Raw genomic sequence first — 19,271 nt, 5'->3', positions numbered from 1 at the left:
TATTTCTCATTGTTGACTCTATGTAGTTTTCATTGTGTTCATCGGTCTCCCTATAGTGGCACCATGATCTCCACATCCTGTTATTAATTGTCCTCTTCAATTACCTAAAACCTCTTGGTTTCTGTATTAGAATATATGAAATTATATTCTAAATTCAATTGTAGAGGAACAGCTCATTACATAAGGACTTCTATGTATGGATATGTGTTAGAATTCTGTCTATAAATAGGCCTTTGTGATTAATCAGGAATCATAAGACAATGGAGCAAGGAAGATGGGCAAGCCTGCTTGAGAGCAAGAAGTGGAGACAGATTCCTGGACAATGAAAACAGCATTCTGGTACATATGTATTGAAATGAAGCTACCAATTTGTTTCCTGCTGAACTAAGTTAAAAACAACAACTCATATCTAAGAAATTTTCAAAAAAAAAAAAGAGTGGCATAGCAGTTGTATCCCTCACTTCTTTCAGAGGAACATAGAAAGTTCCTTTTCCAGACTTGCACACCACGATGGAAATTAAATTCTCTCTAGACTTAGAAACTGGGGGAGGGGTCCTTTGGTGATCCATTAAAAGTATCTTTCATGAACAACAAATTGTATTCCCTTCCATAAGACACTGTGGGCCACAATTCCACAATAGAGCCTCTGAGTCTTGTCTACAACCTAATGCAAGTTATGGAACAGATTTTTACCATTCTTATGACCCTCTTGCCATTAGAAAGGCACATAATAATTTTATTGGAGCACATACTCTGCAAAAGACCATAAACTTGTAGTAGACTTATAAAAAGAAGTGTAACCTTTTCAGTATTCAGTCTCATCCTTGGATGGCTCCATTCAACTCTCTCCTCACATATCACTGGGGCCCCAGGATGCAAGTAATGGTACTGCCCCAGGATGCAAGTAATGGTACTGCCCCAGGGACCCCACCTCCTTGCTGCCTCCAAAGGCTACCATGATTTAAAACTCATCGATACTTTCTATCCGGTTTCACAACTTCTCAAACTTCCCTGACACATAAGTCACTACCATTATTTTCCTTACGTAGTTGTACAAATGGGTTTCAATTCAACATGTCAGTGTGTGAGTACAATTCTGATGCCACTCTCCTTCATCTCTGTGCTTTTCTTCTGTGCTAAAGACCAGGCAACAGAAGCATCCTTAGAGTGTGTAAAAGCTATCTTTTTTGTTTTCATGTGATCACAAATACTCATTTTCAGCATCATTAAGGTTTATACTTTCTAATCATTTTCCCTTCTCTCCTAGAATGGAAAACGTCTTACTTTTGTTGCCAGCCTTTATACCATAACCAACCATAAGAATAGTTTCTGAACACAATGGCTGATTCATTTAACCCTGTGATTTCTTCCTAGAGGAAAATATTAGAACCCTTTAATGCATTTTCTTGTTGTTTGTTTGTTGCAGCGCTCAAAATAATCATTTTCTTAGAAAACAGAGGAAAATAGAAATCCTCAGAGACAAACATGGCAGAGAAGAATAAATATTGCAAAGGGAGTAAGTCATCAGTTAGAAAAAACAAACTGGAATCCAGACATCAGGAGAGCTGATTTGTTATTCTGAAGGAACTGATGTTATTCATTGCAGAATAACCTTACCGCACAGCTATAAACCAGTTGCAAACCCTTGATAGCCTCACAGCTCAAGAAAGGAGCTAGCTACCTAAACATTAGGCAATAGCTGTTGATTTCTATTTCTTGGGGAAATGTCATTTTAAAGTTATCTAGACCTGGGTACTGGTGGCTTATATCTTTCATCCTAGCTACTCAGCACATTGAGATCTAAGGATTACAGTTTAAAGACAGCTCAGGCCCCCCCAAAAAAGTCTGTGAAAGAAAAATGAAAGAAAAGAAATAGTTTCACATAGTACATTAAAAATAACAACAATGTAAAACCTCGTTTTCATATTTTAGAGTTCATTTTGCTTTGCTTCATCTTATATGTACATAGGCATTGAGCTATTGTGATCCTCTGCTAGAATTATTCTATACATATGCTAATTATTACCATTGAGGGAAATCATGGAATCTATGTTTCTTTCAGTCTGGCTTACTTCACTTAACATGATTTTTTTCCAAGTCTTTCCATTTCCTTCAAATGGGCCGATGTCATTCTTTCTGATGGAAGCATAGAATTCCATTGTGTATATGTACCACATTTTCATGATCTACTCATCTACTGAGGGGAATCTGGGTTGGTTCCATATTTTACCAATGGTAAATAATGCTCCAATAAACATGGTTTATCCCCTGCTGTGACTGTATTTGATTTTGGTACCTTGAGTATTGTATATACATTTATCTGAATTAGGGAAGGGAAGAACATCAAAATGGTGAACAAAGGATAAAGGGTCAACCAATGCAACAGTGATACTCATAAGATAATATATTGGAAATCAACTGTACAACTCAAGGGGGGAACTGGGGATGGAGGAAGGTGGGGAAAAATGAGGGGCGTAACAAGTATTACAAGAAATGTATTTACTACATTTACTGTCGGAAGTGACAGTGTGGTTGAAACTATACACCGGCCTTGAGAAAAAAGCTGAAGCGAGAGTGCAGAGACCGTAGCTCAAGTCTGAGCATAGGCACACACACACACACACACACACACACACACACACACACACAGTAATAATAAAGTAATAAAAATAATAGTAATAAAGATATCCAGAACCATAACAAACTAATTGTATATCAATTTTTAAAAATCACAAAAATAAAAATTGGAAGCATAGTATCTTATCAACTTCCCTCTTCTCCATTCCAGCACTAAAAACATCAAGAATCCTTACAGATAAAAGTATCGTTCAGTATAGATAATTACCTCAAGAATACAGTGCACTTTTCTAAAAGGGCTTTAAAAGTCTTAAGGTATATCAACAGTCAATAGTTTAATAGTAAATCATCAGTACTGTTGTAGCTCTAATTGCTTTGTTTTGTTTTTTGTTGGTCCTGGGGCTTGATCTCAGAGTCTGGGCTCTGTCTCTGAGCTTTTTGACTCAAGGCTAACACTCTTCCACTTGAGCTCTAGCTCCACTTGCAGCTTTTTGGGTAGTTAATTGGAGATAAGACTCACAGAATGTCCTGCTTTGATTGGCTTCAAACCTCAATCCTCAGATCTCAGCCTCCTGAGTAGCTACAATTTTACAGGTGTGAATCACCAGTGCCTACCTAGAATCTTGTTATTTGATGGATTCAGAAATTGAATTGAAATCAAGATGATTCTCTTCAATAGAAAAATGTGCTAAACTTAGAAACACAGCTCTTCCTATAAGTGAAAAGTGCACATTTCGGTTATAAAGTCACATAGGGAAACAGCCCCCTGAAACAGGTGGCTAAATCTATCTGCAACAAACATTATGACAAGTTCCCACCAACACAGTACTTGACATCAAAACAGTCCAAACATGATTCAAAAGACATCTTCACTTCAACAAGAGACACTGGGCTGCAAAATGTAATGAAGTTATATTTTCTCTTGAAGGCAATTAGTAAATTGCTCACATTTTGCTGCTGAAGGAATACATCAGCCTGAACAGATGGAAATTTTAGAATTCTGCAAATGGCAGATATTAGGAATTATAGACATTGATTTAACTTTCAGCAACCAAATGAGAACTACCAAATATGAATTGCTCTCCCTATAATTAAACACATAATTAGACTGCATCAAATTCATACCCATTGTAGCTCATTTCTCTCTACTTGTTTCTAAATTTGTATACATTCTGAGTTGAACAAGTTTAGAGTTCAGCTCCCTGCTTAAAGAGCCTTCTGTGACAGATAGATGGCACTGAACTGTTTCTCAAATTAAGTTTGCAGGGTGTCACACTGGCATTTGCACAGCCTGCTGCATGCTGCAAGAAGAAGAAATCCTAAGACTCAGAGAGGTAGTCTTGTGTCAGGACAGATGGAAAGAACAGCTGAGAGAATGATTTGGACAGATTATTAACTCCATGTAAGCGAAACAAATCATATTTCAGAAAACTCCTAAGAACATTCAGTCTGAAAAAACAGAATCTAAGTGGTGGAGATTGGAGAGAGAGAACATGATGTTTCACATTCGGCATCTCTCAGCACTCGGTGACTGCCTCATCTTTCTATCTTCTCAAGGCAGAAGGTCATCCATGACATGCTCACAAATTATAGACAAACAAGTGATGGGCACTTTGGAAGTAATAAAATCGAGGCTTGAGTTTGAAGCATGCAACAAATAACAGACGATGGGAATAGACCGTTAATATATGAAATATTTGACACAATTATTCTTTTCCTTAATCTAAACTAGGGTAGATTGTCTTCTTTCTGAAAATAATGAAGGCAAGGTAGATCTAATTTGTATTTGAGGTTTTAGAATCCCAGAAGCAAGCTGAGAAATCTTGTTGAAAATAAGTCACTCTATAAAAGCTCCAGCTGGGACATCGCTGAAAAATCCCAATGATGTGATTTATCAAATACAGTGATAGGACTAGTTGCAAATATAAAGGAAAGAACTCTTTATGAATTTTCTAAATTGAAATCCAAGGGAATAAGCATGATTCAAAGAATCTAAAGAAACTTAAAGGATTTTTTATACTTCCTAAGAGAGATACACATATACTTCCAGAAGCAAATAAACTGCCTATAGCTTACCCTGTAGTAATCCTAGCTACTCAGGAGGCTGAAATCTGAGAATCGAGGTTTAAAGCCAGCCTGAACAGGAAAGTCCATGAGACCCTTATCTCTAATTAACCACTAAGAGTCAAAAGTGTAGCTGAGGCTTAAGTGGTACAGTGCTAACCTTGAACAAAAAAAATTGCTCAGGGCCAGTGTCTGGGCCCTGAGTCTAATTCCCAGAAGCGGCATTTAAAAAAAAAAAAAAAAAAGAAGAAGAAGAAAAAAAAGGGAGGAAAAAGTATATAAATAATTAAACCAAAGGTCATAACCAGAGACTGGGCACTAGGGAGGCCTTTATTTTACCAGAAAGCACTAGAGGCTGGTTCTACTCATTAATTGTTAAGATAAATGAGTTTTCATTTTAATTTTGGTGAAATAGGAATTTTCTTTAATACAATAACAATTTTTTACAAAATCCTTAAATAATTCAAGTTTCAGGGTTTCTATTTTAAAATATTTGCTTAAATGATTCACTCAAATATCCAATGCATGTTAGTTATTACTAATTTTTGCTTCCTGTACAAACTGATTTTTCCTCAAGCACTTGAATGGCAAAAACAAATATATTTGCTCAATGTCTTAAGTCTGTGTTTGAATTCTGTGGGAGAAATCAGAAAAGAAAAAGACTTTCATAATTTCAGATGGATGAATTATTCAGAAGCTGTCTGTTGGACATGCTTTAACCTTCTGATAGCACTCATCAAAAGAAAATACTAATTATAAAGACTTTAATCCCTTCCTCCCCATGGAATGATCTGTACAGACAGCTGCTTTTATTTATAACTCATTTAAATCAACTCTTCCAAGTTCATATTCATTGTAACTCATATTTTCCCTTATGATTTCTAAGTTTATACACATTAAGTCCATCAAAATGTATTCTATACATTTACAACTCTATACTTTGCCATTGTTTAGGAACATCTTATGAGACAAGAAGATAAGCAGCCATAGTAAGTGAAGATAGAAACAAAGAATTAACTCATTCATGAAATAGATTTAATATTGCAAGTAATGTTAACTTGTACTGTGAAAACGTATTCAAGAGAATTTAAAGCAAGTAACAATAACAAAAGAGAATAATTCCTATAACTACCCTCAGCCATTTGAATTCTTATTTCAAGGAGCCAGGTACTCAATATGTAGAGATGAATCTGTAAGCTATAAATTTTTCATTTCAATACTTAACAACTTCAAGATTCTTTGATTAGTTACTAATATTCCACGCATTTCAGTTACTCAAATCTGGTCAGATCAGTGTTTTATTTTCAGAGGCAAATAGTTATTTAAGAACTGCAGCTACAATTTGTCATAGCTAAAATCTGGAACCAACCCAGATGCCCCTCAGTAGACGAATGGATCAGGAAAATGTGGTACATATACACAATGGAATTTTATGCTTCTACCAGAAAGAATGACATTGTCCCATTTGTAAGGAAATGGAAGGACTTGGAAAAAATTATACTAAGTGAAGTGAGCCAGACCCAAAGAAACATGGACTCTATGGACTCCCTTTTTGGGAACAATTAGCACAGGTTTAGGCAAGTCACAGCAGAGGATCACAAGAGCCCAATAGCTATACCCTTATGAACACAAAAGATGATGCTGAGTGAAATGAACTCCATGGTATGGAAACAATTGTTATATCACTGTTGTAACTACTGTCAACGTGCTATGTGTAACTGTAGCTTCTATTATTGATGATCCTCTTGTATCCTCTTCCTGTGGTTATACCTACACTATCTCTGTATCTTATCTGAGTATATTGGAAACCATGTATACTGGTAAACAGTGGTATATAGGGGAAAAAAGACAAACAACCACAAAAGCAATACTTGCAAAACTGTTTGGTGTAAATGAACTGAACAACTCATGGGGGACAGGGAAAGGGGGATGGGGGAGGGGGGATGAGGGACGAGGTAACAAACAGTACAAGAAATGTATCCAATGCCTAATGTATGAAACTGTAACCTCTCTGTACATCAGTTTGATAATAAAAATTTGAAAAAAAAAGAACTGCAGCTAGAGATAAAAGACCATTCATTATTTGTCAGTTATAATTCAAAACAGGAGATGCACATCTGGTTGAAGATTAGGGAATTCACACTGCAATTTCGTTATAACACTGAATCACATTGAGAAGGACAAATAATTTTAGATCTTTCATCCATTTAGGAAATCATACATTAAGCAAGTTAAATAATCAAATAAGGCAATACACATTTGGAAGAGTTGTTGTTTTTTTCAGGAGATAATAAGTGTCCAAAGGTTTCCATTCCATAAAAATTTCCACTGGCTATTAACTGAATAGAAACCTATCAAGAGCAGGGAACTCGGGTTTTGTGCTTTGCTTTTAAATTCACTGCTGAATCACCATCAGCTAACAATTATAGACACAGTGAGCAAATATTAAACTGCTACCAAATTCTCAAAGCCTTCATAAACAGTAGTGTAGGAGTTGGATTAAAAGAGAGAAAGAGAGAGAGAGAGAGAAGGACAAGAAGTGAAGGAAGGACAAAGAAAGAATGGTAGTGCATTCTGCCTACTTGGAAGCCAAAGAGTAGAATTAAAAGTAACCTAAAGGCAAACAGCCGGATCTTTCACTTCCCCATAGGCACCTGTGGTCCAACATTGGGTCAACAATTTTGCAGGCTCCTCGTGAGCTCTACAACAAAGTGAAAGACAGGCCTCAGCACGTGAAAAGAAGGAAGTACACACGGGCCACGGAACCCCCGCGACACTCTTCTGCCAAGACTAGCAAGTTAATATTTGGTGGTATGACATTATAAAGCTCATGAAAAAAAATGGTAATTAGTGGTATGCTTTTTTAAAGACCTAGTGAGATCCCTGCTCATCTCTTTTGACTTCACGAGTCTTCTCTCCGGGGTAAGTATGCTCAGTTCCTTGGGTACGTTGCTTTTACATAGGGATTTCAGAGTTGTAAATAGGAAACTATGACTAAGCTGGTGCGAGCCAAATCCCCAGGGGCTCTGTCCTCACCCTACCTTTTCATCAGCTCAACATCTCAGGACACTGTCTCCTTCAGGATGCATTTCCCTGGTGCCTGTCACTACCCGACTGGTCTCAGCCAACAGAAGGCAGATAGTACCAGAAGGTGGGAGGGAAATCTATGTCCTTTCTCCCTAGCACTTTCTTCATAAATAGGTGAATTAAAAATCCCACAAAACAGGCTATCCCTTCCCAACCCAAGGCCCCAGTACACCATTTCATCATTTTTGACTTAGTCATAGCTACCTATTTTTGCTAATCTTGACTGGTCCAAGTATACCTACTTTTTTACTTGCACTGCAATCTGGGAACATTCTTCTCTTCACTATTTAAATGCTCTTTCAGTTTGCACCTGCTCAAACTGCTTTGATTTGAGATGCACGTCTCTTCTGAAAGCTCATTTGGTCTTAAATGGCTGTCCTTTCTTACTTGTCCAAATGCTCGCATCACCTCTGATTCTAGATGATTCTAATCAAGTCTGGAGCCTGCTGGACTTCCATCGTAGGATTCTGATTCTCTTTTCTAATTTCACTGGTCCTATGCCCAGCTCTATTACCTTTTACCTCATCATGACTTGTCTGGCTTTGTGACTGTGTAGCAAATCACAATTGTAGAGTTGATACTCTGATTATTAAACTTTGCTGAATTGCAGCACGAAACTATTCTCTGCTGCTCTCAAGATCTCATTTAAGATTTACTTTGAACAGAGTTTGGACATATAGAATATTAACATTTACATTTTCATGGCATAAGATCGAAAGTAATGTATGTTTCTTGCATGGTTAGCCATCTCTTCCTGGCTTTCTCTTTGGTAATATTCAGTGATGTGGAATAGAAGATAAGAAGATAGTGAAAATAATGTCAGATAATAACTCTGCTCAAAGGGCATGAAGTTTATGATGAATGTGTAATGAAATAGCTTTATGTAGTCAGTATAACCTGGTCTTCTATTTGTTTTCACTATAGGAAACACTAGCCGCGCTAAAGTGATGAAATAGTAAGAAATAATATCAATAAAGCATTTAAGACTACATTACTGAGGTTATAAGCAAAACAGCAAATGTGTAACAGTGATGAACACTCTAGGTTTATATGTGCTGAGTATTTATTTTAATGGAACGTGGGCATTAATACATGTGAGTGTTACTGCTTCTCAGGTTATATTCTTACTGGAAATCCAAAGGTCAGATTGTTTAACTGTGGATAGGTGATATAGGTAAATTAAATCCTCCCTAGCTGCTCCAGTTCCCAAATTAATCTTGAATAAGGTAAGAAATAATAAGCAGGTTCAGCCCTGGCCCTGTTCTCTATTAACCCTCACTCAACTTGGTCGCATTACTCCCTCTGTTTCCCTTAGTCTAGTCCAGAGTGTTTCTCTTTTGTCTACATTATAGCTTCATTCCTGCCTCTATTCTAGCTTTCTCTTCCGAAAGTCTCAGCTGATAGACAGAAGTTCCTGTCTGGCTTTCTGCTGCTCTTCTGGGTTCTTAAGGCCTTGCATTTACCTACTAGAAAGCACAATTCTCAATAACAGAGTCTGCATCTGCTCAACCTCCTTCTCTCTATGGATTCACAGTGTAATATTTCAGCCATTAGGAATGACACCTGGCCCTCGCCGAGCCTTTGACACAATGATCTAGCTCATTGATCACTGCTGGCATGAAGACTCTCACCCAGTGCCCATGCAACTCCACAGGTTCTAATGGCAGATCTTGATCTTTTCTTTTTAACAAAAATTGAGAAATCAATGGATGGATCTGGTGGTATATGTCCATAGTCCAAGCTACTTGCAAGGTGAAGATAGGAGGGTTTGAGTTCAAAATTAGTCCAGGAAAAATATTTGGTGAGCTCTCACCTCAATGGTGTCGGGAGCCGAGCTAGCAGCTAAGCTCATCCTGACCTCTGGCTGTGCCGATGTTGCCAAGATGTCGGGAGCCAAACCTGCACCTAGGTTCATTATCACCTCTGGTTGTGCTGTTACCGCCAGGATATGCTAAAGGCAAGGACAATTGTTCACAGCCACTATCTGGAATTGCTTTGCTATGTCCCCACCTTGCTATGTCCCCACCTTGCTATGTCCACTGGAGTAGATTCCTATGTTAATCAACCTTGTCGGGTGTTTACTGTGATGCTAAAGGAAAGGACAATTGTTCACAGCCACTATCCGGAATTGCTTTGCTATGTCCCCACCTTGCTATGTCCGCTGGAATAGATTCCTATGTTAATCAACCTTGTCCTGTGTCTACTGTAATCAAATGTTGCAAACTTCAAAGCCTCTTTATGTTCTGGAATTTTAACAATCCTATGCTATTCCCTGGTTCCAAAACTGCATATAAGCTGGGAGTGAGAATAAACTTGGCTGCAGTCTTGAGGTTCAACCTTGCGGCTGCAGACCTCCCGTACCCCATCGTTGTCTCTTGTCTTTTTTCTCTTGCCTTATTTTTCCTTTTCCTTAATCCTCGCCGCCCCTCAGTCAGGATTCCTGTTTCCCTGCTGGCTGGCCCAGCAGGAATGGCACAAGCCTGTAATCACAGTTACTAAAATGAAATACAAAGGTAGGAGGATTGTGGCCCAAGTTACAAGGCAAAAGTTCAACACCTATCTAAAAACACAGCAAAAATACTGGGAACATGGCTCAAGTAGTGGAGTGCTTGCCTAGAAAATGTGAGGCCCTGAATACAAACCCTACTATTGCCAAAAATAAAGAACCAAGATAGATTCTCTGGCTCTGCACAGTTTTAGTTGTCTGCTCCCCTGTAATGATTACTTTGAGCCTTGCTACCCCTCTTGATCGTGAACAAGATTTATAGAAGCCCGTAAAATGATTCCTATATTTATGAATTTTCTTATGTTATTCCAAAGTTTTCAAGAGTAATGAAATTGTACTCCACAATATTTGATTATATTTTTTGTTCCTCTTAAGTTTCTTCCTGTGTACCCTAAAATGTACCGAGTCACTGCATTCTTTTTTTTTTTTTTTTTTTTTTTGGCCAGTCCTGGGGCTTAGACTCAGGGCCTGAGCACTGTCCCTGGCTTCTTCCCGCTCAAGGCTAGCACGCTGCCACTTGAGCCACAGCGCCACTTCTGGCCATTTTCTATATATGTGGTGCTGGGGAATTGAACCCAGGGCCTCATGTATATGAGACAAGCACTCTTGCCACTAGGCCATATCCCCAGCACAAGTCACCGCATTCTTGACATGGGGTTCTCCCTTCCCTTTTATCTACAGGGGTGCAAAGTAAAAGCCTCTACTCCTTGCTTTGTTTTACTAGGCTCTCCAACAGGCAGCCAAAGCTCCTTGAATATCTCCAAGCTTACTAAAAGTAAAAAGAGCTACAAGGAAGATTTGTGAAGTATCTTTTTTAAGTTTAAACTACTATCACTGGACTATCCTATACTTGACAACAGTATATGTGGGTATACATCAAAACAACAGCAAAAAAAAAAAACAACACAATGTGTTAAAATTATAAGAAACTATATAATTTTCAGTAATTACCTAAAAAAATTTAGAATATTTCTTGTCCAGCAGATCTTTTCTCACCAGGTGTAAACGTTCTCTTAATAACAAAAGATAATAAAGCTTTGCATGTGAAGCCCATCATAGTAAGTGCAATTAACAAAGTGTATAATAGCAATATGTCTGATTTTTCTGGCTACCAAGAAGGGTGCTGGGTACTTTATGAACATGAATGCTCTGAATTCATAAGACAGACAATTTATGAGACAGAAGTCTCTTAGCTAAAGAAACTGAGTTTCAGAAAGGTGAATAAATTTGGCCAAATGCAAGGGAGCAATAAGCACAACAGAAATAGAAAGTGAACCATAAAACAGCTCATACTAATTGAAGTTGTCTGTGATATTTTGGACTCTTCTTAAATAATAAGCTAAATTAGAATACCTTGGAATTTAATTTAGCCTTTGAGCTCTCTTTTGGACATGTACTTTTGTCATTTTGAGGATTATTTGAAGACCTTGTAAATAATTTGAGTAGTTATAACTTCAATTTTTTATTTTATTGGAAATTTTCAATATGTTGATATCAAATACCAATAGCTGAATAAAGAAAAATCCATTAATATATGAAATCCTTGAGCAATGTAATCTAAAGCTTGATATACTACAGTACATAAAATTAGATAGCTAAAGCCCAAGGTAAAGGTCACATATGCAATCCTAGCTACTTAGGCTGAGATCTGAGGATTACTGTAACATCAATATTTTATGTACTGCTCTATCACACAGATTGGTGATTAGCTATCTTAACATCCAAAGGTGAAATTTTTAAATTTTATGTGAACATGATTTTTTTCCTTCATAGAGTTATGAAAATATTCATAGGTTCATCTCTCTTGATTTTGGTATTTTCGTAGTTTTAGAAATTTTTGCCAGTAGTATGATGAACAGATTAGTATTTACGACATTTCCTCTGTTTGTTACTTCTGAGACACCATGCGGCCATGCAATTTCCCCTTTATTCCCTGTCCATTTGCCTCTGTTACCGTCCAGTGAAAGATACTCTTCTTTTCTCTCATTTTCAATTTTCTTCCCTCCCTAACATCAGTATGTTACTGAAAAGATGTTTGAAAGCTACACCTCAGAGGCTCACACCCACAACCCAATCTATTCAAGACACTGAGATTTGGAGTATAGCAGTCTGAGACCAATATGGGGAGAAAAGTTCACTAGATTCCATCTCCAAAATGGCCAGCAAAACCCAGGGATGGACGTGTAGCTCAAATGGTAGCATGCCAGCCTACCAAACATGAGGCCTTGAGTTCAAATCCCAGCACCACAAACAACAAAGTTATTTGAGGTTAGATCTCCTTGATAATATCTAATCATAGAAATTCTAATGGATTCTTTTACTTAATTGGATTATAAAGAATTTTACAAATCTGTCCTATCACCCATGGAATGAGATAGATCTCCAATGAGCATTAAGTCTGTAAAGAAAGATCTTTTTTTAAAAATATATATTCAGGGCTGGGGCTATAGCCTAGTGGCAAGAGTGCCTGCCTCGGATACACGAGGCACTAGGTTCGATTCCCCAGCACCACATATACAGAAAACGGCCAGAAACGGCGCTGTGGCTCAAGTGGCAGAGTGCTAGCCTTGAGCGGGAAGAAGCCAGGGACAGTGCTCAGGCCCTGAGTCCAAGGCCCAGGACTGGCCAAAAAAAAAAAAAAAAATATATATATATATATATATATATATATATATATATTCAGATGCAATAACAATGATACTGGTTGTAAATTGTGGAAAGCATAGCTGAATGCTACTTTCAGCACTTTAGAGATTTGTTTCTTCCCAGTTTTGGCCTCTATAGTGCATTTCAGACAACAATAAACTATTCTTGCTATTAGATCAGGATTCACAAAAACATTTGTAGATGGAAGACAATTTTACAGTTGTACAATCAATGAGTTCAGTCTCGAAGCTAAATCCATGCTTTCACTGTACTAGAATCTTCCCCGGAATTCCTGTGTCCTTTCTTGTTGCAATACAACCAGAAGTGGTTGAGAATTACTGAAGTTGTTCAGAAATTCTTGAAGTGACTGAGAAAAAGCTAAATTATATTTTTTCATTCTCTAAAGGAATTTTTCATAAATGCTGAAATAACCTTTAAAACCTATTAATATTATTATAATATGCTGTTGTAGACTCTAAGCAACTCTCTTTTTATAGGCAACATAATTACAATGAAGTACAAATGCAGACTTTATGACTCCAATTAAACTCTCTTCCACAATCCATTAAAAACAGATTATACACATTAAATTAGATGTGAAAAAATAAATATGCCACATGATTTGAGCTATCAAAATGAGGAGCCACAATATCAAATAATTTATGCTTATCTGATTTTCCAGTATAGCCTAATTTTTTAATGTCAAAAGAGAAAATACTCTTGTCCTTTTAGACACATGTTTATCCTTCTTTGTCTTTTCTTCATACATCATCCTTTCATTCTGCACTAAGAACTTCTCTGACAGTATTTTCCAAACATGAAAGACTGGATAAAAGAGGTTCTATAGTTAAACATATTAGTTGTAAGAACGTTACAAATTTAGAAATTCTTAATTGTAGTAATGTGATTTGGCAAGAATTACATCAAGTGACTAAAAAAATAATTTGAAACAAATTGAAAAGTCAACATCAGTGTAAACTGCTTATATGAGCAGAGCTAAAGAAAACAATTGTTGAGTGGGTACCTCTCTTTCTCCAAATGTGGGAGACGTGGTGGTACTTTTGCTAAAGCTTCCCATTACTTGATAACTGGATTCTGTCATGACCATGAGCTTGCTGCATAATGTATGTATAATGCTCAATTCTACCTGGTTCTCACCATCAGCCTTCAGTCCTCTCTTCTCCAGTGAGGAATGAAGTTATGGTCATTCTAAGTGTAAATCTAGCACCTCTGATGTGGACAAGTACCCAGGGCAACAGAGAAAGACAAACTGAAGCAAAGCAAAACTATCATTAAGCAAAAATAACTGGGGTATACAGAAGAAAATAAGCAAACTATTTAAAATAGCAAATTAAGAACAAATTTGTATATTAATATGGACATTATATTAAAGCAAAAAAGAAAATTTAGCACAAGTGCTTAAGAATTTGAGGAATTCCTGTGTTTATAAATGAAAGCAACCTTGCTGCCAGCAACAGTCACAGAAACTTATTTCTCATCAGGAAGTCAATAGAAGAAGCATGCACAGGCCTGCACATGCACACACAGACCAAGGCCCTAGGCTGTTTCCACACAGAGAAAGAAAGAGGCCAAGCTGTAAATGGTTGAGAAATACTTTGAAAATAAAAACAGTCTTCGGAGAAGATTCTTCAGTCATGTCTGGATTTAATACAAGGACAGATAACATATCCTATTTTTTCAAGTCGAGTTCCCGCAGTTTTACCCAGTAACCAATTGGCTGATTAAAGCTCTCTAACTGAAATAGTCTTAAGAATCACAAGGTGCTAGTGGCAAGTGTCTTATCAAGGGAATCAAAGCAAAATAGCTTGTCTTCTATTCAGGACAGTCTTAAGAAGAAATGCGTTGGAGGAGACATAAGTGTTAACAACACATGGAAGTGCACCATAGACATCTACAGTTTACGCTAAATTGGCCCTTTCACAGGAAGTTCGGATAAAGAAATGTGCTTAAAGTATAGGTTGAGGAAAGGTCAATAATAGTCTCCAGACACAGAAAGTTTATCCAAGCTGTCTGGGTCTAGATTCATTCCGTTTGTTCATGGTCAGAAAGTAAAATGGACGTGAGCTCACCGCCTCCACCTCGGCCGGGTCGTACCACACGTTGATGTACGGGTGCTGTAAGGCATCGTCCACCGATATCCTTTTGGCTGGGTCGATCACGAGCATCTTTGACAACAAGTCCCTGGCTTGGCTGGCTGAAACAATAGATGATAAAAATAATGAGGGAGGTTTGTATTTAGACAAGAACATTTTTTGAATGGAGAAAAATCTAAGAAAACAACTATTGACTATTGATTCCTTCAAAACTCAGTACATTTTTTAATATTCTTCGAAGAAAGCATTTTGGGACTTGTTAAGGGTTATAGGTTGATGAGTCCGGGAGACCTATTATGCACTCAGATTTTAAAGTGACACTTAACAATGCAGAAACTTTGTATAAACCAGTTAATTTGCTTGGGTAATATGGAAGAGTGTAGGATTGATGACATAACCAGGATGGAAAGTAAAATTGCTTGCTGCACACGCAGGGATGCTTGTTTGAAGTCAACCAATGTTGGAGCAAGAGCACAATACTAGGGGTAAAGAATCTGCCTGCTAAACATGAGGTCCTGATTTCAATCCCCAGTCCCACCAAAGAGAAAAACAAGAAAATCAATCAAGGTGTGTGTTTCTGGTTTTTTTTTTTAAATACAATGGAATCATTAGAATGTAAGTAAAATTCAATTTAACAAGAGGTATAAAGTCCATAATATATGAAAATATATATGCATGTGTTTATATGTAATATAAACACATACATGATATATAATAACATAATATATAATATATAATGTGATTAGATGCTATATATCTTTACATACATATGTTTATATATGTGAAAAAATATTCTGAAGAGCAAATATGATGTCATTTTAACACTATTGTGATTATCAAAGGTTTTAAATCAATGAAACCATAATTTGATGGAATGGAGTGGTTCATGACTGAAGCCACTCTCATCCTGAGAGTAATGCGCAAGGCTTCACTGTGAATATGTGTTCACGGCTAACATTATGGCTGCAGCACTAGGCACAGTGTGCAGTGATCATTGGTAAGCAGACTTACCTGGTAGCATTATTAAGAGACACACTAATTTATAATTTCTAAAAAGTATGAACATTTACATAAAAGACAGTTTTAGGATAAGGCATACCCTAAATCGATGTGGTCACTCAACTAATCTGAAAGTTCCATGATGAAAAAATAATGCACCTTACTCTGAATTTAATGGTAAAATTTCAAATTAAAGAGAGCAAAATCTCCATCAATTTAAGAAAAATCAATATGCTCTATTTAATTTATGAACACATTAAATTTATATAAATGAATAATTACACGAGCTTGATACCACTAAGAGGATAAGCAGAGGAGCTGAGGAGCGCTTCCAACTGTGTGATATAATTCTCTGGAGCACAGAAACTAGGTTGAATTTAGTTTAAAGCCCTCCAGGTGAAATTTAAAGCTATCTAGGAAATGAACAATCCCAGAAAATAGTAGCACCTCAATTTAGTGTGTCTGTCTCAAGCCTGCATTAGCTTTCTGATTTAAGTTCAGCTACTTGTGCTCTGAATGGTTAGGGTTCCTTTGCTTTTTTTTTTTTTTTTCTTTGTTTTGTTTTTTTGCCAGTCTTGGGCCTTGGACTCGGGGCCTGAGCACTGTCCCTGGCTTCTTTTTGCTCAAGGATAGCACTCTACCACTTGAGCCACAGCACCACTTCCTAGGGTTCATGTTCAAGAGCACATATCCTAACTTTTTCTGATAACAGATAAGTATTTTTAATATGACTTTTTATTATACTAACTTTATTGAGCCCTTGTTATGAATCAGGCCCTGGTTTGAGTGTTTGACAAGAAACTCAGCCAATGAATCTTTCCAAAAATTCTCCCACTGTCATTTGTTCAAATAAAGAAAGAAAGGCTGGGGGGCTGGGATGTAGCTCAGTGGCAAAGCACTTGCCTTGTCTATCAAGTGCAACATCCTGGGTTCGATCTCCAGTACCAAAAAAGAAAAGACAAAAAAAAAAAAAAAAAAAGCCTGGGCTGGGAATATGGCCTAGTGGCAAGAGTGCCTGCCTCGTATACATGAAGCCCTGGGTTCGATTCCCCAGCACCACATATATAGGAAACAGCCAGAAGTGGAGCTGTGGCTCAAGTGGTAGAGTGCTAGCCTTGAGCAAAAAGAAGCCAGGGACAGTGCTCAGGCCCTGAGTCCAAGCCCCAGGACTGGCAAAAAAAAAAAAAAAAGAAAAGAAAGAAAGGCTGGGAAATGTGTCTGGGGCCATAGAGATTTTAAGGCACAGAAGCAGAATTTGAACCGTGAATGAGGAGGATCTAATTTGTTTCAAAATTGGATTCTTAGGAGTATCCCAAATTATAACAAGGAATAGAATGTTTTTATTGATTTTATACTTAAAGCACTGCTGAATTTGTTCCTACTCTTGAAAGAAACTTGTCTTCAATTTTGTAGGTGAAGATATTGATTGACTTTTTTTTAACTGCAGTAATAATCAACCGCAGGTCCAGTAGTAGAATCCACTTATTAGTGGAAATACATTATTGAATTTTTGAAAGCTGCAGGCCAATTCTCATTTCCTACTTTAAAATGGAAAAATTGTGGTATACACTCCTTATAATCCCAGTGAAAGAAATTCAGATACCACAATGCCCAAGGTATTTACAACCGAAAATTCATATTGAAATTTTTCTAAATAGCAAGAGTTCAATGATTTTTAGGCATAGCATCTTGGTATTTTACATACACACTTCAAAAAGCAATTTTGGTATTCTACTCTATGTGTTTGGGGAGGGGGGTAGGACTGGGGGTTGGTTTCAGAGCCTCACATTTATTAGGCTGGTACTGTACTGGTGAGCCCAAACTGCAGCTCTCGATTCTAAATAAGGCCCCATTAAACAGTAAATCTGTACCACTTTCCTTGGCTAAGATGATGAAAGAGGTAATATATATCATAATGCATTGTACTTATAAATGGACATATTGGAAGGTAACCCCTTTTTACAACTACTTAAAGATAATAAAAATACAATTAAAAGAACAACTTTCCTTAGATTGGGTTAGTTCAAGTTAAAGGCCTCTACCTCACTTGACTTTTTTACGCTATCACATGCAGTGGGTCTCAGGTTTTACCTGAGGGCCTACCTTTAAGTTTATTGTGCTCAGAATCCGCTGGGAAGAGGGAATCTGGAAACAGCTTGGGGAAGGTGAGTCCGGCATACTTGGGCCGATTCTCCACATAATTTCTGACGGTGGGTTGCAGCTTCTTCATGAATTCTGGGCATGGTGTTCCTAGTTGCTCAATTACCTTATTCCACTGGTCTATATCTGAGAATTGAACCGTTAAGGAAGAAAGATGTGCAGACCACTAATTCTTGCAGTTGAACCATCTGGAGGCTACACTTGCCAGAATCTCAAGCAATCAACATCCAGCTGCAGCTTAAAAGAGCAGCATAGGACAAACATATAAAATGAACATTTTCTGACCTGGAATTTTAAAACCACGTTTGGAGGATTAGCACAATTTTAAAAAGTAAGATTATGAAGGTGTCTGATTTATAAAATAAAAGTTACTCAAATAACATAGGAAGAATCTTAAGTTGAGCTAAACTTCTACATAATTATACAATCAAAATTTTATATATATATGGGTGTCTATATCTCTCTCTATGTATATATAATATATATGATAATGTACTGTAAAAATAGTCTCTGATTTGTAAAGATAAAAAATTGTTCAAATAATGCCAAAAGAACCTATTTCACTGAGGAAAAAAATTTATATGGCCATGCTACTTAGGATTTTATTTTAAAAAAATCTCACTTCATAGTAACATTTTGATCCTGAAGATATCTCTATCATTTACATTTTTAAATAGTGAATTCAATACCTTAAGGAGTGTTTACTGACTTATTTTCCTAAATTTCTTGTGATTTTTTTCTGCCTTTTCTAAAAATTAAGTATTAATATTGTCTAGTTTATGTATTGCATGTGGGAGCAATGCAATTGTTTTGTTTTGTTGCTAGTAATTTTATTACACATTAAAATGGGCCACATTTATTACATATATCAAGTTTTGATGTGTGTCTTCCTTTGTGTGATGTTCAAACCATAGTAAAAATCTCCATCCTGCAAGCCTTTACTGGTTATCTGTGAATAATCCTTTCTTGTAGACTGTTAAGAACATGCAATACATGGTGATGTTCTATAGTCAAAAATGAAGAACTGACTTCTCAATGACTTAGTGTGTTTAACCAAACAGTCTTCTAGCTTGCCCTTGTCCTTTTATTCCCCAACCCCAGATAATTGGGACTCTTTT

The 19,271-nt window shown here is 37.0% G+C and overlaps 1 protein-coding gene across 4 annotated transcripts in view; it reads right to left on the bottom strand.

Moving 5' to 3' along the window:
- Mapk10 (mitogen-activated protein kinase 10) overlaps positions 1 to 19,271 on the bottom strand; it is a 261,635-nt gene that overhangs the window by 32,623 nt on the left and 209,741 nt on the right. For all 4 annotated transcript variants that reach the window (XM_048364355.1, XM_048364353.1, XM_048364356.1 and 1 more), the window contains 2 exons: positions 18,097 to 18,279; positions 14,971 to 15,095 (listed from right to left, as the gene is read on the bottom strand). In XM_048364355.1, the coding sequence (XP_048220312.1) occupies positions 14,971 to 15,095; positions 18,097 to 18,279 (308 nt within the window). The remainder of the gene's footprint in view (positions 1 to 14,970; positions 15,096 to 18,096; positions 18,280 to 19,271) is intronic.

The sequence above is a fragment of the Perognathus longimembris genome, chromosome 16 (assembly GCF_023159225.1).
Source record: "Perognathus longimembris pacificus isolate PPM17 chromosome 16, ASM2315922v1, whole genome shotgun sequence".
NCBI lineage: Eukaryota > Metazoa > Chordata > Mammalia > Rodentia > Heteromyidae > Perognathus > Perognathus longimembris.
The sequence above is the reverse complement of the archived record's forward strand: the minus strand, read 5'-3'. Positions and strand labels throughout refer to the sequence as shown.